Consider the following 26,501-nt stretch of genomic DNA (forward strand, 5'->3'; position numbering starts at 1 on the left):
GACAAATGGTTACTGGTTGATAAATTGTCATTGTTTGATGCTAGGCGTTAGTTAATCATGTTTGAGAAATCACTTAAAGAAAACAATTGTTGAAAGAATATCTTATTTCCAGATGGAACTCGCAATTAGCAAGATGATTTCGCAGTTAGCAAAGAAAAAGTTGAGGTTATTGGCTCTCTTTTTGTTCCTTGCGATTAGCAAGATGCCTTGACGTTAGAGAGATTTTTCCTTGTGGTTATCCATCAAGGAAGTTTGTGCATTTTGCGGTTAGCGAATAAGTAAATCTTTTGCAAAGATTCTGTTGGTCAAACAAAGAAAGTCCGCGGGCAGCGACAAACTCGTGTGATAATTGAATAATTCTTTTTGGTTGATATTAAGGACTGTTTTCATTAGACGATGTTTGAAAAATAATTGTTTTAGTGATGTTTTAAGGGCTATGAAAGAACCAATGTTTAGAATTAATAAAGGAACCCTGTGTGTATATGTAAAACAATGTGGTAGTAATTAGAAAACACGAAGACTGGGTGAGAGCGATGTGGAAAGTGGGAGACTAGTATCCAAACGGATCTATGTCTATGAACGAGTAGACCCGATTAGTCCAATACTTTTCACAAGATTACTAGTTAGTTTAGAATAAGTCTCATATCATGTTTAGGACATATGAATGGTGGCATGCCTCTTAAACGTGGGAAAAAAGGAGATTTTTATAGATCCTAAGTATGTCCATGAGATTTTATCTTTATGATATAGGAATTAGCTTCCCTTATAATCCCTTGATTTGTCAACTTGGCTTGTGGTGTTGACCCTTTCAACCACGAACGTGATGGATAAAGGTCTTCTTTTATTCTATTTCTTGTATCCTTGCTTCATGTAATTGGAGTAGGGTGTCATCTATGGAACTTGAGAATAAAGGAAGGCTAACTATCAAGTCGCTCCAATCTTCCGAGTTGGGGACCTCACACTACCCAATGTGGGCTTACATGATGATGGATGTTCTTGTGTCAAAGGGCATCTGGAATGTTGTGCAAGGCATTGATGTATGCCTACCTTCTATGGATCCTTTCTCTATTGAGTATGTCGCAGGTTTTAGTAGATCAGTTGTTGCTAGAGTTGTTTTGCCTATAGCTAAGAAATCTCGTCGAGATGCTAGAGATGTGCAGGCTCATGCATTGATTGCATTATTTGTGAAGCACACCATCACTGCTCATGTTCGCTTAGCAAAATCAATAAAACAACCTTAGGATACTCTAGTTGGTCTTTATGCAAGTCACAATGAGGGTAAAATTGCATTGTTTGGATAAACAATTGGATTCAAAAATTATGCAAGAGGAAGATGACATGGAAATTTTTCTTGCTAGCATCAAGGATATCAATGAGAAAGTCATTTTTGCAAGTGAAGTTATTTCTAACATTTTATTTATACATATTGGTCTTGATGTGTTGCCAAACACTTTACTAGACTTTTGCTAGTATTGAGGACTTATGACCAAAGGAAACCCTCAAGCTATGCACATTGCTATTACAAGAGTCACTTTCAAAGGACATGGCTAAACAACATTCAATTGAATAGGCTTTTGTTGCTGCTCAAAGGGGAGGTGGTAATAGCAATGCAACCACTTCTCGTGGTTCTTTTGTGAGTAGCATATCACCTATGTCTAGTGCTTTTGCTGGCAGTGACTCATCTAAGAATTCTAATGAAAAAGAAAAGAAGAAGATGTGTTGTCATTTGTGCAAGGCTAATGATCACTTGATAAAGCAATGTCCTAAGCTGAAGACAAAAGAATCCAAGACAAAAGATGTTGGATCTACTACCAATGTAGCATTGTAGAATCTTCTAAAAATGGAGATTGTGGTGTTGATGTAGATGCAAAGAGGGCATTTAGTGTAGATTGTACTTACAATCCTTCTATCCATGATGCATGTATGTCAATTGTTACAATCAATGTTTGGTACTTTGATACCGATGTCACAAGGCACATTACTTTGCATGGTGACTATGTCCCTCATGAAAATATGGTCACTTGTGCCAACAATGCCTCTTATCTGGTCAAGGGAGTTGGAAATATTGTGCTAATTGCTACAAATGACAATTCTTTTACACTTGTTGATGCACTTTATGTACCAGGGAACCAAAAGAACCTTTTGTCTGTATCTACACTTGCAAGCCTTTTCTTTGTTGGAAATAGATATGTAGATGCAAATTATTTAGGGAATGTAGACAATACAAGGTCTACATCTGGCCATGTTTTCATATTTGTTGGAGGAGCTATTCCTTGGAGATCGTGTCTTCAAGATTGCACGTCCTCTTCCACTAAAGAGGCCGAGTATGTTGGAGCGTCTGAGGATAGCAAGGAAGCTTTATGGTTGGCACATATAATGGGAGATTTGGACAAGGGTCAATAGCCTCCAGTGTTTCATTGTGATAGTTAGAGTGCCATTGCTTCGGCAAAGAATCCCGTGTGTCATTCCAAAACAAAGCACATGGAGGTAAGATATCACTTCATTCAACATGTGTTGGCAAAGAAGCGGATTGAGCTTGTCAAAATTCATATTGATGACAAACTCACAAACGTGTATGTACTTTTGTTCTTTGGTCAATTACAACAACATTGGCCTTTAAGTGGGAGGATGTTGAGGTAAAGGCCATGTTGATCGGCCCAACACCACTAACACCCATCTATGACTCACTAACCTTATCATTTGAATATAGCAAATGAATAAGGGTCACATCTAATTCATGCCATAGTGACTCCACCAAGAAAGCATCTCCCTCCTCTCATCTCCTTTCTCACCGCACACTCATGTGCATGCTCTCGCACCACATACTCACATCTATCTGCTTTAGGTCCTTTATCCAAGATGAGATCTTCTAGGTATCTTGCCCTACCAAAAGATATTTTGATGGTGTTGTCATGCCATCATTCCCTTGATTGGCCGCAACATGATTTTGCAACCGATCCTTAGCCATTTGCATCATGAAGTTGTTAATAAGCTTCATGAGCATAGTTAAATTGGCATTGATGGCCACCAAATTCCTTTCAATTTGATATGTGCAGTAGAGAAGAGTGTTAAGTTCTTGCGTATCAACGAACTCATGGGTGCCATGCAATGCATCACTTTCCTCAACCCACACATCCTCCATGGTGTCTTTCATACCTACCAGTGGAGCGACTTGGAAGTTGAATTGTTTATTCACCAAAAACCTTGATCATATGACATCTTCCTTGCTAAACTTTGAAATTTGATGTAGATGTTACAGTTAAGAAGTTAAAATTATTGAATAAAATTTTCTTATCAATTTTTACCGTTGCTTCAAGTCCGTGATAGACTACCTAGCAAGTTTGCCAAGCCTTGGAAGAGTTTCTGAGTGAGAGAGTTCCATGCTATGTGGAAGGGATGTGGGAAACTCTCTCAGTAGAGAGAAAGGAAAAAAATAAATCCTGAAAGGGGCACCCTTATGTGAAAAAGATTTACCAAAAGCATGGCATGGTGTAGCGTACTGGTAGCCTATGGGGAAGAAAGAGGGCTTGTAGAGGCCCATCCACACTACATGGATGCCCTCACCAAAAAAGGAAGAAATGCTCAGGAGAGTATCACGCTCCAATTTGGATTTACTTTTGTGTGAATCCGAGCAAGTCCCCCCCCCCCCTTCTGCACAAGCCCACTTTTACGTGCAACCTCACACTCTGTCCAATCCTACCATGGAAACTTGGAGAGATAGATTGTTAGCATGAACATGCAGCTCATGCAAGCCTCTCATGCAACATTGGTACGCCTCTCTTCCTCCCCAAGACTAGCTTAGCTCTAATACCTTTGAAAGGCCACCAGACTTTGGGGTGATGATGAACACTTCTCTCAGCCAATTCCCACCCTAGCTTTACAGCCTTGGCCTCGTCAGAGCCCCGTGCGGTCATCCTAGGCCATGCCCACTAGCCAAGACCCTTGTCTTGACATGTATCCACCACTTCTCCTTAAGAGATGCGTGTGCATGGATAATTAGGGGTCCGCAAGCCGTGTTCAAGCTAGCCGACATCTCCCTTTTGATTGAAATTCTTGCACACTTTTGGAGGCATTCAAGACCTGTTTTCAATACATATTAGTCCCATAAACACATTTGAATCCATAAGAAGTCCCATTGGCACTTATGAAGTTTGTGTCATCCTTTTGGCACCCTAAAGTCTTGAGATATACCTTAGACTAATTGGATTGGCACTTTTGAAGGATGCTTTACCCTTTTAGCACCCGGCTATGAAATGAACCTTACAGCCATCTTTGCAATCTCAATTCTTCCACTCTTGTTATTTTCTCACTATTGAATGGCCAATTCTAGATACAAAAGATCATTAAAGTAGCCCAAAATTAAATTTGGTGACATAGTTATTCGGGTTACAACCTAGTAGTCTACAAATTGCACAAGAATAACACCATGCATTGGAGCCAAAGACCACTCAATCGTGCATCCATATTTCACATATTGGGGCTATGCCCCAAAAGATTACAAGTTTCCTGACCATGGTTGCCAAGACCACAAATCTTGGCCAAGAGAATAAAATTGTAGATTGAATTCACCACATCAACAATTTTTCTCCTCTTTCACTTAGTGAAGTAGCCACCCTCAACTAGCTTGTTGGCTGCATATTTGATGGCGTGACCACAATCAAAAGAACCATAACCTTGCGGTATGTATTAGCCATAAATGACCCACTAGATATCTACCATGATTCATACCAAGTGATTTGAGTGTGTGTACTCTCAAGTAAGCTCACTAATTGAGCATCTTTTGCTTGCCTCATTAATGTGTGCATAACCCATTAATAAGACCTTTTATATTGAGTCTTTTTCATCAATAAATTGCTTTGCAAGTTAGATGTTGCAAGTAGCAAATTGTATTATGTGCATCACATTTCTTGCTCAACTGAGTTTATGCGTGTTCAAGTGTCGTTAGCTCATATGCAATTAGTTGCTCTATTTTTGCATAATTCAAGTCTCTTATCACTATTACGTGCTTTATCATTGCATAGAGAAATTTATGTGTTAGCATTAAGCCCTTTATAGAGATTTGAAACAAGCCTATGCATGCTAGATTTTAAACAAGTCTATGCATGCTAGGTTTTCCCTTCATGTGATTCTCTGATTGTTTGAGTTTAATCTAGAAAAATATTGAGTTTAAGAGCGTGTGTTAGCTGCCTCAACAAGCAAAACCTAAAGGTCAATTTGTCAAACCATATACGTGGACATTTAGTGGAGATTTGTATAACTAGTGAACAAGGAATTTCAAAGTTGACCAGAAACTTGATTAAGGGTCAATTGTGTTCTCTCTCTCTCTCTCTCTCTCTCTCTCTCTCTCTCTCTCTCTCTCTCTTTCTTGCATGGAAAGCATTGGAGAAGTGCCAACGGCTTCCCCCAAGTGTAAGAAGACACATCCCTCGCCGGCCGCCCACAAAGCCTCTTTCATGCAGACAGGGAAGAGGATGTCGGCAATAGAGAAGGAAATGAGAGAATGGAGAAATGAAGTGGAAGAGTGGAGGAAGGAGAGGAGCACTATTATTCAAAGATGGACCAAAGAAAGAGATGGCATGCGTAGGAGGATTCGCTCAACACTTACAAACCAATATTTTTGGGAGCACCGGGATCTTAAGGCAAATAAAAAAAGGTACCCATGTGCCAACATAGTGATTTGATCAAGCTTGATGGCCACAACTAGAACGTGCAATTCTTCACATTACTCCACAATTGTCCACTCAATGAGTTCAAACAAATGGCATCAACAACTGGCGACTCTATAATCACTCAATGCCAATTTTTTGGCAACCTCTTAAGGAGGTCACATATATTTTTGGGCATCAACAATTAGTAGCAAACAATATACACATGATAGCTCCAAGATCTTTGGCACCTTCCTCATTGTTTGTAGCATAGATACCTACAAAAGCTACAGATTCAATCAAAAGCTCTTCGATTTTAATTTTTGTTTTAAAAACTAACTATCTTTCCCAAAGGATTTACCCACACTCTTCACATCAAGAAAATCTAGCTTTATTAAGGGTTATTTTCTACTAAATGTTTACTGTTATTCTTCTCAAGAAGGGTTGCTCACTCATAGTGAGGTAGTGCTATAAGAAGCAAATAAAGGTGTTTTCAAGTGCCACTTTTCAAGGGAAGATTCTTGAGGTTAAAGAAAGAAAACAATTAATTTTCCAGGAGCTTTCTCACACCAAACTACCAAATATTTGGAGAAAGAGGGCGTATTGATTTTGTGCATGGACATTATTGTTTACCCTTCTTAATATAACATGTTTTTCACCAATTCAAATTCAACTATGTTTGACAATTTTTGTTGACCAATTTGACCTCACACACTCTCAATTAACGTTATGCATATACCCATGCTTCTGCATCTAAGCCCACCTTTATAAGAGGATTAGACACTACCATCTGACTGATGGTAAGACCTCAAAGCCTACTCATGATGTGTATGGCATGCCTACATATGCATCAATTGGTAATGACCCCATCCATGAGTAGGCTAGCAGAAACATCAACAAGCAAATAACCAAAGGCAGTCAACAACATGGTCAGGCAACCAATGAAATGAAGCAAACATTGAAAATAAACCAATCACGATCAACAAATAACTAAAGGCAACTAATCAGCAATATGGTCAAGCAGCTAATGAAATGAAGCAAATATTGAAGATAAACCAATCACGAAAAACAAATAACAATACAAAGATACATGGCAACACTTACAATGAAAAAAGCCAACAACAATTTGAAGACCTATGTGAAGGAGAAAATACTTAATTCTACAACCAAAAATACAACTTTGCGCATATGTGAGCACTGACTCTGTGTGTCTCCAAACCCTCATTTTGTGTAAGGGACGATTTTGCATCTACTCTTTTTGTTAGGGAGACTTGTGTTCCTTACCTTGCTTTGTGTAGGGGAGGCTTGTGTTGCCTACCACCTATTGTGTAAGGGGCGTATTGAGTAAGCCTCACCCTTTGTCTATTTCGAGGGGAGGATGAGTTCCACCTATGCCTAGATATCAAGCAGGCAACTTGCCAGGACCTGTAGGTGTAGAGAGGCCACAACCGGTGTTGGGGCAACAACCACCCCTACCAGGATTACGACCAGTTGGTGTAAGATACACCCCAACGGTAACTGAACCAGAAGAAAAGGCTTTGGTGCCTATGCATGCATACTATGAGGATCCCAATGGATATGCGGCGAACCCTATCTATTATCCACCGCAGGAACCCTTGACACCAGATCCATGGAGCATGATGGGGAATCAAGGACCTCCAACTACTATACAGGTCGTAGGAGAAGGAAGATATAACTTAGATGAACGAACATTGTTGTTCATAGCCAATGGAGGCATGCTTACAAAAAACCCACAAGGGAAGGATTGTCGGGATGTGGGCTTTGTTGTGTCATGTGAATCCTTTCTCCATGTCACATGCCTTTGTGTAAGGCATGTGGAAATGCCATTTGATTTCTGCAAAGTAGAATGTGTTGTGGAAGGCTTAGTCAACCTTAATATGTGGAATGCTTAAAATGTGCCACCTTGTGTGTTGTCGATTTTGTGACACCTATCGTACCCTCTCTAGCTCTACAAAAGCCATGCCTTATACACACACAAAAAAGCAACAATCTACATTGTATTTGGTAGCAACTCTCTTGATTAACTTTGTGCATGTAATCAAATTATCCTTTATTATGTAGTAGCTTTGAATGGCACACTAGATTATCCACTATAATTCATATCATTTAATATGTTCAACTCAATTTCTTTCTTAACTTTCATATCATAGACAATGTCCTCCAACTATGATACCAAACGGTTATAGATGAACATCTAAGTATAAGAAAGCATTGTGTTAAGTTCTTCTAGCACTTTTAACTAAGGATTTCCAAACACCAAGCTAGATTTTCGTAGCACACACATTGGTCAAATGAAGCTTGTTATACTTTCCTTGCTTAAATGCAATGAAATTTGATCTTTCTCAAATGCAATGGACCAAGAATTGAACACTCCTATGCATCCACACTATCTCTCTCCGAGGAGATTCCATCCTCACCATTATGCAAGTCATTGTCGTGTGCCTTTGGGCTTGTGCTATCATGAGGGCTCATTGCCTGTAACATTGAGTCTTTCAAGTTGCCAGTAGTGAGAACACAAAGAGTTGTAGTTTGGGGACATTGTCCTTTGGCTATGCTAAATAAGAGGTCAAAGTGAGTTATCATGGTTTGGTAATATGAATTCTATATAGTAGGTCTTTGAAATGTATTTGCAGGTTTAAATTCCAAAACATACTTTTGAAATCACTTTGAATCATCTTCTTGATGGTGTAGAGGTAAACAAGGTGTGTGCATCGCTACCTTAGCACCCGCCCATGGAAAAGCCGCTCCATGCATCCTAACATGAAAAATAAACCCTCGATCACACCTGGTGCACATTTTTTTTGCTATTATACAATGAAAAAATCCCAAGGACACATAGCCTCTGTAGGGTAAGTTTTTCCTTGATTTTTCACTTTGAAGAGGCTGCATTGACGCAACCTCCCTGAGATAATTTTTATTAGGATTGAAGTCTGGTCATATCTGAACAAACGCGATGAGAGAGAGAGAGAGAGAGAAGAAGAAGAGAAGAAGAGAATTTTTAACGTTGTGGGAAACTATCCCAAGAGACCTCAAAGATCTATCGAAAGAGAGAGAGAGAGAGAGAGAGAGAGAGAGAGAGGACCATGATGCATTCATTATAGTGAGCCCATGATGTATTATTGTGCTATCGATGTAAATCTATATCCAAATGAGGCATTTCCAAGAGATAAGATCCAACAACATGATTGTTGACTTTGCAAGGACTTTGGTGAGCAAGATTTATTATGTTTAAAGACATTACTTGAGAAATTCAACCTAGAAAGTAAGGGTTTAAAACAAAAAATCAAAATCAAAATCAAAAGGTTTGATTATTGAGAGTCACTCTCAAATTGTTGAGAATTTTCGATTGCACGTGTTTAATGAATGTAAAGTAGGACACATGATTACTATTTTGAAAGGTACTTTTTGCGATAACTTTTATATCAATTGCATTCTTTTCTAATTTTCTAAAAGTAGCCTTAAAGGAGAAGAAATTAGGCCGACATTTGAAATTCTATTATTTTTTATATCGATCAGTCCTACCTTTTCGAGTGAATGATTAAAATCTTCTTTTGTTTAGTTTGCCAATTCTAATTTTTATATCACAGCTTTATATTATGAATAAATCGATCTCTCTTTTGTTGAATTTGTGAATGGGTCTTTTCATTTCACAAACTTGGATGACTTGACTTCTCTTTCTTTCTACTCTTTATTAGTAAAACGGCGCTGCCTTCGGTAGCGGCATGGCCCCTCTTACCCTCAAACCCCTTACTCTTGACAAATTTCATAAAAGCAAATTAAGAAAAGTACTCTCTTCTCTCTCTCCCCCCCCCCCCCCCAATTTCATAAAAGCAAATTAAGAAAAGTACTCTCTTCTCTCTCTCTCCCCCCCCCCCCCCCCCCCCCCCCCCCCCCACCCCCAAATAGGTTTAGTTCAATCCCACCTTGATAACTTTAAATTCACCTTTCTTATAAAATTGATGGTGAAAAAGTCTACAAATCTTAGCAATTTCGGTATGTATTTGTCAAGATGACACATGTGTGAGATCAATATAATATTGAGTACAAAGTGTAATCTCTCTCTCTCTCTCTACCTCACCATATCTATCCCTTATCGCCAATTCTATCTCTTCTCTCTCCACTTCTCTTTGTATCCCTATATCTCTCTCTCTCTCTCTCTACCTATCTCTCAATTTCTTTTCCTCTCAATTACTTTATTTTATGTACCTAGACATGGTATCGGACTCAATAGTTTGTAATTGTTTGGTCTTATAGGTCATTTTGGCCTTTTGAAGATGTTAATATATCATTTCATCTCTCTCTCTCTCTCTCCATATCCCTCCTCTTCTCTGTATTTCCCTCTCATTACCTTTTTGTTCTCATTTGTCAAGTTCTCCCCCCCCCTCTCTCTATCTATATCTTCATTTCACCACCTTATAAAAGTTTGGTCCCATAGGTCATTTTTCAAGCTACCCTAGTAGTTCTTCTTTCATTTTATTTTAGTTTATTTTGTGTACCTATCAAATTCAACAATTTGTAACAATTTGGTCTCATAGATCATTTTGGCCTTTTGAAGACGTTAATATATCATGTCATCTCTCTCTCTCTCTCTCCATCACAAAAAATGGTTATCCCAATTTAATGTAATATTTAGTGTCAGTGATCACTCATACCCTACTCAGTTCCAACTATTAGTATCCCTTCATTTTTCTCTCTTCATTTTATTTTACTCTTTGTATATCCCTTTCTCTTCATTTCCGCTACCCTATGTTTTGTACCCAGACATGGTATCAAATTCAACAATTTGTAATGGTTTGGTCTCATGCGTCATTTTGGACTTTTGAAGATGTTATTATATCATTACATCTCTCTCTCTCTCTCTCTCTCTCTCACACACACACACACACACACACACACACACACATGCGCGCGCACATGGATATAACTTTTTGATTTGAATCTATTGTTTTAATTTGAAGAACTTAATTTTATTCTTTCTTCCCCCCCCCCCAAGCCACATAGAGAGAGTGGACGACAATGCTCGAAAAAAAGCCTAGGTTTACCTCTGAATTTAAGTTTGAAGGTGAGAAAACCTATAAAATATTTAAAAAATTATTATATGTAATGTAAAAACCTTCAAATTTAGCCAATTTACCTTTAAAAATTTATCAAATGCATGCAAGTTTTCCAAGCTTTTGAAAAAAAAATCGAGCATTGGTGGGCGACTCATCTCTCTTGCCGCCTCAGAGATAAGAAGAGCAGCCAGAGAGAGGAGGGGCTCGAAAAAACCTAGGTTTAGTGTAACATATCCCACCTACATGAGATTACCTGTAAATTTTCAATTTGAAGATGAGAAAAACCAATATAAAAGTTCTTACATACATCTTATGCATCATCTAGCACCTAATTGGAAGCCTAGAATTTATGTTGGTTTGGAAACTTGCACATAGAATGGAAGCATCTCTACCTAGCGCAAAGTGCAAGACAATTGTTTGAAGTTCTACACACTCAAGTTGCGCTTTAAGCATAGAGAATTCTGTACCTTGAAAAAATTAAATTGAATGCATCCAGGAAAAAGAAATCGATGTGGCGACTCATCGCTCGCTCTTTCGCTCTCGCAACCTACCAGGACGCGCATTACAGAGGAGCAGGAGCCGTCAATGCTGCTTGGGAGAGAAGAGCAAGGAAGGAGAGAGAGAGAGAGAGAGAGAGAGAGAGAGAGAGAGAGAGAGAGAGAGGCTATTGTGACCTCTCGCTATAGAGGCTCATGTTGCATTACCAAAAACAACGAAAGCGGCTCATCGCTCGCTCTTTCTCTCTCGCAACTTGCCAGGACGCGCACTGCAGAGGAGCAAGAGCAGTTAGCGTTGCTTGGGAGAGAAGAGCAGCAAGAGACGGGAGAGAGAGAGAGAGAGAGAGAGAGAGAGAGAGAGAGAGAGAGAGAGAGAGAGAGAGAGAGAGAGAGAGAGACCTTCGGGGCTGTTGCGACCTCTCGCTATACAAGGTCATGATCAGTACTGCGTTGTATCACAAAAAAAAAACGAAACCGGCCACATTACATTGATGACTTCTTGCAGCACGGTTGCATTGATGACAACATGGTTGCATTGCCCATTTTGCAGGTGCACAATAGTAGCCATCAACAACAGGTTCGGTTGCACATGCTCAACACCTAGCTCGGTCGTTCTTGCAGGTGCGCAAAAGCAGCCACCAGCTCCTTCAGAGCTTCAAAGCCTGCGACCTCGATCAACTTCCCTCTATACACTCTATGTGTGTGTGTGTGTGTGTTTGTCACCAAGTCATTAAGCTTGCAAGAAGAAGAGTACTTGCGTGGTAGAGAGACATCGCAGAATAACACCCAAGCATTCTCTTTGAGGTCGTTAACTCTCTCTCTCTCTCTCTCTCTCTCTCTCTCTCTCGTTCTTGCAGGCGTGCAACCGCAACCACCAGCTCCTTCCAAGCTGCTTCAAAGCCTGCGACCTCGATCGACTTTTCTCTCTCTCTCTCTCTCTCTCTCTCTCATGTTCAGCTTGCAGCAAGTCTCTCAGCGTTCTGTTTCTCTCTCTCTCGCAGGGAATAGGCTGCAAAGCTAGTTCTCTGTGGCGCGCAAGAGACTTGAACGACTTTGCATGTGAAATAAATTTGAAGGCCGCCTGTCATTTCACCTCATTGAAATCCAAGAATCGGATCATTAGCCTCACCCTCCTCCGTTTCTTCTCTGTCAGGCAGATAAATTCTCTCTCACGTCACTTGTCGGATGCACCCAAGAGCGCCACATGGCAAGGGGGGGAGCCGGAATCCCTCAACCTTTTATAATAGTATAGAAGAAGGCTAACCTTTCACATTGTTTAGACATGTTTAGCTAAAAGAGAGAGAAAAACACACACACACACACACACACACACACACACACACACACACACACACATATATATATATATATATAGAGAGAGAGAGAGAGAGAGAGAGAGAGAGAGAGAGCAAGGGGAGAGAAAGTGAGCCCTATGTGTGTGCCAATATTTCTCTCGCTATGAACTTGTTGTCTCTTTATAATATTTGACACTATTTGCCTAAAAAAAATTTAGGTCGCTTGGAAAGGTAGGTTCTATACTTGGTAAGAACTCGTTTAACTAAACCAAAAACATTCTCTTGAAGTATATAAACCTTTATGTTGCACTCCTTCCAAGTACCTTTGTACTTGCTAGGCCAATGTTTTGCCCTTTGGTCTATGCCATGGCCTAGGAGGAGGAGGTAAGGGGTTCTTGGTCACCACCCAGTTATAGAGGGCTAGAGGTTGTCCATGCACAATGTCTAATGCATAATATGATGAGAATAACACAATGTGGCTATGTAGCGGAGTTCTACGTGCCCACACTAGGCCCCTATTAGCTATGGGCGCTTTGATTGTGATGCCTTCACCCCTCAACCTCGAATATAGTCGACACTATCTCAAGTGGTCTCCTATCAATGACTTGCCTGTGTGGCACCACATCCACCAATACAATTACCAACACACGAGAGCCTAGTCATGCTAATCAATGGAAGGCACGCAAGGCACTCCCTTGCCCAAAGCATGCAACAAAACTCTTAAGCACATAAATAAAGACAAGTTAGAAATGGCCCTAGAACCTTTGGGCATAAGCACATAAATAAAGACAAGTTAACCTTTTATCCCCTGCATCAATATGCTCACAGGCTACTATCCACCCCCAATGACATTGCTTGTTTGTGAAAGCATTTCATAGCATATGTACATGATGTGTGAATAGAGGGGTACACAATCACGTTAAGGAGCACTGCACCTCACACCTTAATTTGGATACCATTGTGTTATAAACCCTACAATACCCTCATATAGTAGGGTAGATAAGGAATCTATGTCTTTGAAAGACACTCCATGACATGGAATGATCAAGTGTGTTTGGAAACTCAACAAAGTGTCCACTTGGGTTCGCTAACATACAAGACACCTGTTTGCTTAATTAGTGATTTGGTATTGCTCAACAAATCTGAGCGGGAAGAAAGGAGCCATATGGTGTTGACACCATCCATATTTGGCGCGCACGCAATGAGTGAACTTTTCACTCGATCCATTTGTTTATCTCATGAGGAGGGTATGCAAGTTAGGGTCAAGGTTAACCACTTTGTCATGCTACAGCTTGTCTATTGCTCACACTAGCCCACGTTGCCTTCTCTATGTTGTCACTAATCTTAGCAACATTGAGAAAAGGATTGAGAAAAGGATGGTCTATGTAATCAGTTCAAATTTCAACGGTGATGTGAGCACCATCGCACTACGCTGTCTTCTCACCACGGTTCTCACCGCTTTGACGAAGGACTGCTGGACTTAAAGATTGTGCAAGAGACGTGAGCTGGATAAAAATCTAACAAATGCACTGCTATATGCAGCAAACACCAGCGTATACTTGAGAGACGATCGTACCCCAAAAAAGTTTATGGGTCCGTGAGCACCATGTTAACTGTTGAGCCTGCAGAGTGAGGGGGCTCTGTTAGTAGCGATCGAGGGGGAGAAAGAGATTGTGTTTTCGTGTGTGTGATTGCGTGAGAGGGAGAGAGAGAATATGCCTCCTCCTCCGAGACCCAAAGTTCCTCCTTACCTTCTGATGCTGGTGGTCTCCTTCGCTCTTGTGGGCTTGATTGGCTACCAGACCCTCAAAGACCGCAAGATTTCTGGCGATCTGCTCCTGGAGAACCAAATGCTCAAAGACGATCTCAAGGCAAGCTATCTTTTCTTTCTCTCGTGCAGTTTTCATTGCGGTGCTGCGCTATCTTCGCATTTCTAATGTCACATTTTGAGATCAAGAAATTCATTACAGGTCCTGTGAGGTTTCCAAATGGAATGGCCTGGTTACGTAAAGCCGGAACTACAAGAGCTAATCAAATTTGTAATGATACGCAAACGAGAGGAGCTGACAGTCCTGTCTAGGATGCAAGGAAGGAGAGAGAGAGAGAGAGAGAGAGAGAGAGAGAGAGAGAGAGAGAAAGAGAGAGAGAGAGAGAGAGGCACATGTACGAGCTGACAGTCACGTTTAGGATGCAGGATTCACTTGAATGTGGCAGTCGATGAGCCTCAATGGACACTCTGGTCAAATGCTTGCTTGTCTGTCTGTGTGTGTGTGTGGGTGCGCGCGTGCAGGCGCGCACACACACACACACACACACACACACACACACACACACACACAGAGAGAGAGAGAGAGAGAGAGAGAGAGAGAGAGAGAGAGAGAGAGAGAGAGAGAGAGAGAGAGAGAGAGAGAGAGAGAGATTATATTAACTCGCTTTGGAAGGCACTTGACCTATAGTACAGATCAGAATCCAGATGCATCTTTGGTACAATCCACTGTGGGTATCCACAGGACTCCTAAGAGATATAATTACAAGGAGGTTTGAATAGGTAGTAAGTGTGTTCACTCCTTGGGGTATGGAAGTCTCCAATGACAGCATTGCCTCCTCTATAAACTGCCCACTTTCCATTCTTGCTTGCTTCTTTTACCTTAGCCAATTATGTTTTGCCTATTCTTAGTGTCAGCTCATTTGCTATCCATACCTTTGGGCCTTGGAGTGATTTTGTTTACTTCATTACTACTAGTTTGTCAAATCTTTCCATGTAGATACCTTTGCTTGTGTGCCTTTTAACGTGATGGAGACTGGGTCTCCCATATCCACAAACGGGATTGCTTTGGTGAGTTGTGCTTTGGGAACATTTGTCTCGTCCCAGCTTAGGGAGGCCTTGTTAGAGTTTGATCTTCCGTCAATGGTGGCTCCGATACATCCCATGAGTAGATTAGGGAGTGAGGGCTGGTTTGTGGCTGTGACCAGTCATATTTTGAGGTAGGGGTACCTTGCTCGGCAGTTCGAGCCATGAATGTGCCCATTTGGTAGGGTGGCATGAGGTTGGACCCGTCTCTTTGGGGTCAGATTCTCATTATTTGCAGTTTCTAATCATATTTTTATTTATGGCAGATGTGGCATGTTTTTTCCATGGCGCCCCCTGATTTTTGTGTTGTGGGATTTTTGTGGGGGAGTCGAGCAATTGCTAAAACCGCTTTAGGCAGCACGTGCCAAGTAACAGAATAACTGGATTAGATTTGACTCAGATTGGCGGAGTTCCACTTCTAAATGCAATGACTCCGAATCTTGGCATCCCTTTTGGTATTCTTTTATATTGATCTTGACAAAGAGTACAATTGCGGGGAGGAGCTCTCTCCAGTTCTGCAACTGCTTGAACTAAGAACAACTCCCCCAAATCCTTCTTTTATAATCACGTGCTTTTCACCACTAAAAGCCAAACTGACTTCTAATATTTTAAAAGTACTTCAAAAGTCAATCTCTTTATTTTCTTGTGCAGGCTTCCATATCATCAGTGTACAAAATTTTGGCAAATCCCGTGGCAATTTACGGTCTGCTAGCGCTAGATTTTGATCCACACTTTTTGGTGTCCCAATTGTAGGGTGAATGTTTTAACCCTGTTAGGGTCTCATAGGGTAGTGCCACGTGGTCAATTTGTGAAAAAAAGAAGCGAGAAGTAATTGTGGCACGTGGTGCCCGTACCGTGATAGTGGTATCAGAGCTTCAGGCATGTGTTTTTTTGAAAGCATACCGGTCCCACCGAAGACCAGGCAGAGCAAACTGGTGCTTCCAAAGTCAACTGGAATTCTATTTGAAGAATCTTCGTGTCCTGACCATGGACTTATTAGCCACTCCCACCCTTACTTCATCGCACATTGGGCGCGCTCCCGTCTTCACCGCTCTGTCTTACAGGGCACAAGCCATAAAGAACCCAAGACATGGTGTTCATGGATTCAACAGAATACATGTTGTTTCTCCTCGACGAGCTTAGCGACATTCTTTCTCGACATCTTGATCGGAATCTTCCGATGTTGCAAAGTTTTCAACAGTTTTTGAATTACATGTTACCCCCTCTGATGCCCTAGGTGGTACCCCCTCCTCCGACACCAGAAAGTACGCAAGCTTCCAACCCCCAGCCGTCTGTCTGATCGGGGGGAGTCTTCAGGAATATGGTGCAATCAACTGACCCTGATCCTGTGTAACCGCCTTTGCCACTGTCGTTGCCCCCACCTCCCCCACCACCACCGTCACTAGTCTACAATGATTGGAGCCCATATGGATACCTTATTATCAGTATCCGGGATACGCGCCTAACCAACCAAAATATTTCAAGGATGGCGGCACGATTGTCAAATTTTTCACTTTTTCCTGGGTGAAAGATCGGAAGAAAGCATTGCAGTTCCTACAACGATTCGACAACATCTATGCTTTGGGGAACTATACAGAAGAATCCAAGATTTCTCGAGCAACGGGATTTCTTAAAGATAATGCGATGCAGTGGTGGAGTTCAATCGCGACACAACTGCATGCTCCAAGGACATTGCAATCTTTCAAGACAGTGTCTGCACACAGTTATATGACTTCTCTCTTTGAAGTCCGAATTTTAATAGAATGGGGCAACTTGAAAATGCTTGCTACAATACCATGGACGACTATAACCAAAGGTTTCTCGATGTTTACCTTCCGGTGTCCTTCTTTAGGTTCATTCCCATGGAGGCCCAATGTGAGCGATACACCATTTGAGTACCATCACCTTTGCAAGAATATTGCCTATCCAAGCAAGTCTCAACGATACAAGAGCTTATGGACCATGCTGCGGTCGGTTACAACCTGATGAAGGGGAAGTTGGAGTTTTTCACAGAACTAACTCCGGCCACCAACCAAACCTCTCGGCAACAAAGAACAAATTCTGGGGAGTCTCGTGAAACCGAACCTCAAAGGCCTCGTCTGACACGTCGTCAACGAGGACCCTTTACAAGAAGCCCGATGCTTCGAATGTTTTCAAACAGGGCATACATTCACTACGTGTCTTGAGTGAGCCTCGACATCTACAAAGCAACCTTCTACTCCCACGACAGAACGATCCTCAGCGCCACCTCCAGCTAAGAGAGCTAGACCCACTATTGGACTAGTCCCTGATATCTATAGCATACGCCTTGAAAGTACAATTAAATTATGTCACGCTTATGGCAAAGTCAACCGCTTGAAAGCCCTTATTTTCTTTGACCTCGTAGCTACAAAGAACTTCATCCATTTAGAATTCTTGAAGCATATGCACTTTGATTATGATGCAGAGGGTGGAGAAGTAGAAGCCGAGCTAGCCATGGGGCAAACTCAGAAAGTGGTACCGCTCATTGGTGCTCTTCCAGTGACTATCCAAGATTATCATGGAAAAGCTGATTTCCGCATTATGAAGTTGGGCAATTGCGACGTTCTCTTGGGGATGCCTTGGCACAACAAGAATGATGCGATTCTCCAAATTCGGAACCGAACCATTACCTTGATGTAGAAGGACAAGCCGGTGGTCCTCAAAGTTCGGCTGTCCGAACAAAAACTTGAATGAATTTTTGAGTTGTTTTGTAGTTAGATACTTTTGAACTCTATTTGAGGAAGTATTATTTAAATTTGTTTGAAAATGGATGGTATCTATTTTAAACCTGTCTTGGTACCGACTTGAACTGTTTGACTCTGGTTCAAACTATTGGTTTTACTACTGGGTGGAGTAGTGAAAAATGCTATTTTTGTTAGGTGCAGCGGAATGAATGTTGTATTTTCTCAAGATTAGTGATCTTTATTGCTCAAGGTTCCTTTTAGTTCTTAGGGAAAGAGAGAGCTTTCCGTCTTGTAGAGTGCTGTGGTCACAAACAAAGTGAGTGGATCTAGTGCGTGCAAATGAATGAGACTGAGAGAAGGAGAGAGAAGAGATACGACACCGAGGGGTTGTAAAACCCTCCTCCGAAGGTCCCACTCTCGTCGGCGAGAGTGGTCTACTTGATTTCACAAATGCGTACAAATGCTAATGCAATGGACTATGCCGATGACGATGAAGACGGCGGCTACTGAGACTGAATCTGGGATCTTCTTTGTGGCTGAAACTTGACTGTTTTTGTCGGGCTGAATGTGGGATGAAAACGCTGAAGGGATCTGGGATTCTGCTGCGGTTTCAGGGCTGAATTGCTGCAAGCAAAACGCTGTTTTTTTCCTGCACTTAGGCTGCGGTTTTGGGTGTCGATAGGTTGGCTGAAAACGCTGCCACAGCAGGCTGTGATAGGCTGAAATTCGCTGTTCAAACTGATCCAGAAAACGAAGCCAATTTTGGTCCAAAACGCTGCCAAAACTGTCTGCTTGCTGGCGTAAGTAACTTGTCAAAAAACGCTGACCTGAATTGTGTGAAAACACTGGCCTTGGTTACTTTCTGGCGATCTCTAGCATGGAGGAAAACGCTAGGCAGTCCAAGTATTGGAGATGGCAGATTTGGTAATGCCGGCGAGGGGGAGAGGCTCTGTGATGGAAAACGCTAGGCTTGATGGTTGGGTCTCGCCAAGGGAATGGGGAGGTTCTTGCTGAGAGGGAGAGAACACCTGCTGCTTGGGGAAGCCTGTTGTGCTCTCTGCTCATCTGCCCATCTGTGCTAACTTGGGTTTGCTTATAAATTAACTTACCCAATTTGCCCTACTGACTACCCAACAAAAGTCACTTAATAAATAAGTGAAAAATGTCAAAATTAGGGAATAATGGGATAAAGTCATCTGAAAAATCCCCAAACTGACTCTGATGGAATCTGATGGAAATGCTTATGCTTGTGCTGTGTGCAATCAAAGGATATGCATCTATGCTAAGTGACTGGGCATGCACGGTCTTCGAATAGACTCACAAAAGTGCCAGATCACTGCTAATCTAAACTGACTGAACTGACGGGAACCCTGCTATGGTGTAGCTTGTCCACGGACACATAGGGTTGGGATGTGTCACGTGACATTCGCTTTTTCGTGATTGATCGAATCTACAACGAGGTTAGCTTCGCTAGAAAAAGCATCAACTAACACATCATTCTTCTTCATGCAGCTTATCATGCTTGTGAGAAATCACATCTTGATCATGCAAATCATCATGCTCGTGAGAAATCACATCTTGATCATGCAAATCATCATGCTTGTCATTGTCATTCAAATCTTTGTCAATCAAATCATCATTATGCTTCACACAATCATGCAAATCCTGTGTATCATGCTTTGGAGAAGAAGAGATTGAGAGAGTCTTCTTTTCCTGATCCTGTTGCATCTGTGCCTGCATTCGAGAAAAGAGTCGCAACATCTCTTGCCTTATTGCTTTGTTCTCGCGATCAAACTTGGCTTGTATTTCTTTGTGCTCTGGATCAAATTGTGCTTCTCTTGCTTTGGCTTCCAAGCGTGCTTGCTCGCTCTCACGCGCTATGGCTGCCATTCCTTCTTTGTATTCACGATCTATGGCTGCCCTTCGTTCTTCGTAAGCCTTTCTTCCTGCTTCTCTTTCTTGGTCTAACTCCTCCATAGGAGTTCGTGCAATCTTTGTCGTAGATGGGGAAGGGTCGGAAAAACCTCCGGGTGAGGAAAATTCTTCTTTGCCTATCTCATGCTCATCACCTCCGAGCGAAGTATCCATTCCGCTTCGAGTGATGACCATTTTGCAATCGTGGGTTCTTGTGGGTCTTGGGTTCTTAAGTCCACGAGGAACTTAGGTTCTTGCGGGTCTAGGGTTCTTAAGTTCACGAGGAACTTGGGTTCTTGAGGGTCTTGAGGTCCTTGATTCGTGAGAATCTTGGGTTCGTGAGGTTCTTGAGTTCTTGGGGTCCTTGATTTGTGAGAATCTAGGGTTCTTGAGGTGTTCTTTCGCTTGCAAATCGCGTTGGAGAAGGATCTTCTCTTCACCCGAGTTCTACCCTTTTCTGTGGGTGCACCCCTTGGCGGCCTTGCGCTCACACCAAGGTTGCTTTTTCCCACCTCACGTCGATTGGCTAGCCGCTAAGTGCATGGTCCGCTCTCAATGAGTGAAAAGAGACACAAGGGGAGGGTGGACAAGCCCTTCCTTCTTGGGATACCTGTCACTCTTCAACAAAACACGATTAGGAATCGCCACGCCCAAGTAAACTTGGGTTCGTGCGATCACAACAAGCAAAAAAAATTCTTGTGGTTCTTGTGGTTCTTTCCTTGAGTAACGCAGAACACTTCCAAAGCTCTGACACCAATGTTAGGTGCAGCGGAATGAATGTTGTATTTTCTCAAGATTAGTGATCTTTATTGCTCAAGGTTCCTTTTAGTTCTTAGGGAAAGAGAGAGCTTTCCGTCTTGTAGAGTGCTGTGGTCACAAACAAAGTGAGTGGATCTAGTGCTTGCAAATGAATGAGACTGAGAGAAGGAGAGAGAAGAGATACGACACCGAGGGGTTGTAAAACCCTCCTCCGAAGGCCCCACTCTCGTCGGCGAGAGTGGTCTACTTGATTTCACAAATGCGTACAAATGCTAATGCAATGGACTATGCCGATGACGATGAAGACGGCGGCTACTGAGACTGAATCTGGGATCTTCTTTGTGGCTGAAACTTGACTGTTTTTGTCGGGCTGAATGTGGGATGAAAACGCTGAAGGGATCTGGGATTCTGCTGCGGTTTCAGGGCTGAATTGCTGCAAGCAAAACGCTGTTTTTTTCCTGCACTTAGGCTGCGGTTTTGGGTGTCGATAGGTTGGCTGAAAACGCTGCCACAGCAGGCTGTGATAGGCTGAAATTCGCTGTTCAAACTGATCCAGAAAACGCAGCCAATTCTGGTCCAAAATGCTGCCAAAACTGTCTGCTTGCTGGCGTTAGTAACTTGTCAAAAAACGCTGACCTGAACTGTGTGAAAACACTGGCCTTGGTCACTTTCTGACGATCTCTAGCATGGAGGAAAACGCTAGGCAGTCCAAGTATTGGCGATGGCAGATTTGGTAATGCCGGCGAGGGGGAGAGGCTCTGTGATGGAAAACGCTAGGCTTGATGGTTGGGTCTTGCCAAGGGAATGGGGAGGTTCTTGCTGAGAGGGAGAGAACACCTGCTGCTTGGGGAAGCCTGTTGTGCTCTCTGCTCATCTGCCCATCTGTGCTAACTTGGGTTTGCTTATAAATTAACTTACCCAATTTGCCCTATTGACTACCTATAACCGGCCCGTACAACGTAGAGGGCGGTACTATTTCAATTACCTGTTAACTTTACACAGAGCACTGAGAAGGAAAGAGAACACAGTTGCGTCCAGCAACTAGAATGTCACTGCGCACACGAGACCGACACCCTGTAGGCCCCAAAGACTGGCGCCCCTTTCGGTATTTCTTTATTCAAATTAAGGTAGACGATCCGACCACTTAGCACAAGCTTTCACAAAGCTGTCCGAACCTGGCGAGGGCTGAAAACGCAGGTTTTCGACCGGATTTCGACAGCATAACGGCGCAAAAACCCCTGTAGGTCAAAAACACCTGTCTAGGACGGATTCCCTCGATATCTGGAAGCTTTCTGGTGAGCTGTCACAGAAATTCAGCGGGCTGTAATTCTCAGTTTTTCACTGCCGGGAGCCCAAGAGCCTGTACACGCATCCCAAGCCTCTCACGAGGCTCCCCCGATGTTCCCTTGCAGTTTAGGTGCGAAACCCTAAACCTGCAGAAAAACACAGCAGGCTGTAATTCCCTGTTTCGGATCGTTTTTAGCGGAGCGAACACGCCTACGCGTGTCCCAAGGGCTCCCGCACGCAATGGGACAGTTCCCCTGTGAATTGGACGAGTTTTCACGCGAGAAAACTCTCCAAACTCGCAATCTTTCGTGATGGAACTGTGCGTACCTGTGGGGGATTAGCAATTAGCTAATCCGGTTCCTGTTGAGAAGGCTCTTGCCTTGGCAAACGCGCATAAACCCCGAGAACTGTACATAGGTCAAATGAGAAGCCCACTAGTGGGGCATAACATACTGTACGTAGGGGAGAAAGAGAGCAGTATGTAGCGTGCGGGCATCACTCCCGTTACCATACTGTGCATAGAGGGCAAGGTAAGCATTCCATAGCTTCTGTACTTGCTACAATCCACCTGAGGCTGAAAATGGCGCCCCCTTTGTTGATATGCAACTCGTTTTTGCCTCCCAGAGTGGCAGAATCGCTCACAGGCTGACACGTCGCCCAATTTCCGAGTTTGGGCTTTCCCTGCTAAAAATATCTCAACTGGTGCGTCAGTTGACTTGGCAGCAGAGCAATAAAATGTTCCCCTTGTCATTCCAGAGCTAATGACGCGAACACATTTTCCAGTCAAAAATAGCAGTTCCCTAAATTTTAGGAGATGCTTCCATGGCGTCCCTATCGGTCTCCTGACCATCATTGAAGACTACCATTTGACCAACATCTACAATGTGGGTTAATTTACTTGCCCCTTTCAACTTATAAAGTTGCAGTGACTTGACTAGTGGCCCAAATTCCAGTTTGGCGCACACGAGCTTCCATACTCATCAGAATTCAGTGCTAACTGGCCCGGGCAGTCCCTGTCTGACCGACCTAGATCCCCGATGTGAGAAACCCATTTGGCTGCAGCCGTTTCACATTGGCCATGCAATGTCCACTTGCACCTTTTTAAGGGTTTTGGGACAAACAAGTAAAAATTAAATAAATATATCTAATACTTATTTACGGAAGGCAACAAGAAAAATACACCTTCTGGTGACACACCCCACCCTTGAAATACTGCAAGCGACCTCGCTTGCATGCCAATAATACATGCAGATATCTCCTGATATCACATATATTCTATGATGGGAAATCCAAGATATACATGCTTCCGGAAATGTAGCGTTGGACGATTAAACAATCCCACCAACCTGGCTACGACACATATATCAAGCATAGAAGTCTTCTAGTGTACTCTTGAGCACAAACTTCTCTAGCTAAATTCTGTATGGAAAGAGTAGATGCAATCGCTTAACTACTCTCTTGAGCATCATGAACCATGCTCTTGCCTTGCTCCAAAAAGGCTGCATCAAGTCACTGTGGGTTCCATTTGAAAGGCTTCAAGATACAATTGCAATAGCTGAGGTGAATCAAGCAATTCAGACTCTTCCATCCATTTGGCATCTAATGATGGATAGTTCTTGAACTTCACCAAATAGCGTCTTGCAACTTTTCCTCTAACCTTTCTTTCTTTATGTGCCAATATCTGTTCAGGAACAAGGATTTCATCCAATTCTTCCACTTCGGGTTGTTCCTCATCAAGCATATTCTCTGGCACATCACCAACAAAGGGCCTTAGAAGGCTGACATGAAAAGCATTATGTATTTTCCAGCCTTCTGGTAGCTTTAACCTGTAAGCTACATCGCTGATCTTTTCTGAAATCTGAAAAGGACCATAATATCGCATACTGAGCTTAGGAAACAAGCATTCCTTGCCTTTCCTTTTCCTTAACCTGGCCTTTTCAAAGCGCAAAAGTACCCAATCACCAAGTGAAAATACAAGTTCACGACGGTGACGATCAGCAGCTTTCTTTTGCTTAGCCTGAGTCTTCTCAAGAGCAATCTTTATCTTCCTGTATGTTTCATCCATATCTTGCACATACTTGTCTGCCTCAAATATCTTGTCCTTAGTCTGCAAAATGGGTGGGACTTTCTTTCCTCCTTCCACTATCTCAAATGGTGCCTTACCTGTTGATGTATGCACAGTGTTATTGTAAGCATATTCAACCAATGGGAGATGGTGTTCCCAAGTTGCCTTGTGCTCTGAGACATAACATTTGAGTAGGTCCAAGATAGTAGAATTTGCCTCTTCTGACTGTCCATCAGTTTGCGGATGAAACGAAGAAGAGAACTTGAGCGTAGTGCCCATGTTCTCAAACAATGCCTTCCAGAAAAGACTCGTCATACGTGGATCCCTGTCACTGACAATTGACTGAGGCATCCCATGATATTTAAAGATATTGCTCATGAATATCTTGACCATGTGTTCTGGCTTTATCTTCTTCCTAACAGGAATGAAATGGGCCTGCTTACTGAACCTACAAATGATAGTCCAAATCCCATCATTTCCTGCTTGCATCCTTGGAAGATCAAAGATAAAGTCCATTGCTATACTTTCCCATGGCCTATCAGGGATCGGCAATGGCTGCAACAATCCCGGTTACTTTTGTCTGTCAAATTTGACTTTTTGGCATACTAAGCATGATCTTACAAATGTGTCAACATCTTGATGCAAAGCTGGCCAATAGAAGAATGCCTCAACCCCTTTCACTGTCGCATCAATTCCATGATGCCCAGCATAAGGTGGAGCATGACTTTCCATCAAAATCTTTGGCCGTAACTGTTTAGTAACGCATAACTTTCCATGCATCATAAGAAAGTCATTCTTAAGCATATAGTGCTCATGATGTTGCCCATCAACAAGCTGGTCATGGATCCTTGCAAAATTTGAATCTTCAGCATATTTTGTCTTCATTTCGTCTAGTTCACAATGGTACGGAATTGACACTGCTGAAATTTGGGGCTTTCGTGACAACGCATCAGCCACCACGTTCTTTTTCCCTTGCACATGCACAATCTGAAAATGGAACATTGACAAGATGTTTGCCCATTGCATGTGCTTCTCAGACAACTTCGTCTGTGTAAGAAAATATCTCAAGGTTTGATGATCCGTTTGGACAACAAAATCAGCCCCTAGCAAATAGTGTTTCCAACTAGTGAGAGCGTGAATTACTGCCAACAATTCTTTCTCATAGACTTGCAAGTTCCTTCCAGTCTTCAAAAGAATTCTGCTCTCATATGCGACTACTCGGCCATTCTGCATTAAAACTGCACCAAGACTATGGCCACACGCATCACATTGAACCACAAAAGGTTAAGATCTGGCAAAATAATTACCGGATCTGAAGTCAGCTTCTCTTTCAAGTGTTTGAACGCTAAAATTTCCTTGGCGGTCCACTTGAAAGTAACTCCTTTTCCTTGTAGTGCATGGAGTGGAGAAGCAATCTCAGCAAAATTTCGGATGAACCTCCTGTAATAGGAACATAAGCCTAGAAAGCTTCGAATGTCATGTACGGACTTCAAGTCTGGCCATGACCTAATTGCTTCCACTTTAGTGGGATCCATGCGTACCCCATCCTTTGAAACAATGTGCCCAAGGAAGTGAATCTCTTGCAAAAAGAACTCACTTTTCTTCGCATTAATGAGTAGCCTATTCTTGCGTAGCTCATTGAAAATTGCGGTCAAGTGATCCCTATGCTCCTCTTCAGACTTTGAGTAGACAATCATGTCATCAAAGAAGGTACCCACAAAGTTTCTACGTGGTCTAAAAATTCTGTCCATCGTTCTATTAAATGTGGCAGGAGCATTTGTGAGACCAAATGGCATGACAAGAAACTCATAGAGACCAAATGTTGTCCTGAACGCGTATCTGATGATACCCGCTCTTTAGGTCTATTCTTGTAAACAATGACGCTCCCTCAAGCCGATCAAGAATGTCATCTATCCTCGGTATGGGGAACCTGTTCTTGATGGTATTCTTATTCAAGGCACGATAATCAATGCACATGCGCCATGAACCATCCTTCTTCTGCACTAAGAGTACAGGCGAACAAAAAGGGGATGAACTGGGCTGAATCAGCCCCTTCTCTAAAAGCTCGTTGACCTGACTCATAATCTCTTTCTGTTGGGCTGCACTAACCCTATATGGTGGTCTATTCGGTGGACTAGAACCTGGCACAAGATCTATAGTATGATCCTCAGGTCTCTCAGGAGGTAACTCCCCTGACAAAGAGTCCGAAAAACAATCACTGAAACCACTCAAAAAAGTTGACCTGTCTTTATCTAAGGTAGACAAATTAGATACAACTTGAGGTACTTCTTTTGCAAAGATCAAGTACGCAGAAAGATGATTCTTTATTACAGATGAAATAGCAGAAGCAGAAACAACTGGAACAGACTCGCCTTTAAGCTTTACATCAAGGACATGAGTCTTTCCTC

The 26,501-nt window shown here is 42.4% G+C and overlaps 1 protein-coding gene across 1 annotated transcript in view; it reads left to right on the forward strand.

Moving 5' to 3' along the window:
- The first annotated feature begins 14,001 nt into the window (after window positions 1-14,001).
- Window positions 14,002-26,501, forward strand: part of LOC147462124 (uncharacterized) — a 44,550-nt gene continuing 32,050 nt past the window's right edge. Inside the window, exon 1 of the mRNA XM_086509555.1 lies at window positions 14,002-14,383. Coding sequence (XP_086365681.1) covers window positions 14,228-14,383 — 156 coding nt within the window. The 5' untranslated portion in view covers window positions 14,002-14,227. The remainder of the gene's footprint in view (window positions 14,384-26,501) is intronic.

This window comes from Adiantum capillus-veneris, chromosome 3, assembly GCF_014529385.1.
Source record: "Adiantum capillus-veneris isolate H3 chromosome 3, ASM1452938v2, whole genome shotgun sequence".
NCBI classification, from domain to species: Eukaryota; Viridiplantae; Streptophyta; class Polypodiopsida; order Polypodiales; family Pteridaceae; genus Adiantum; species Adiantum capillus-veneris.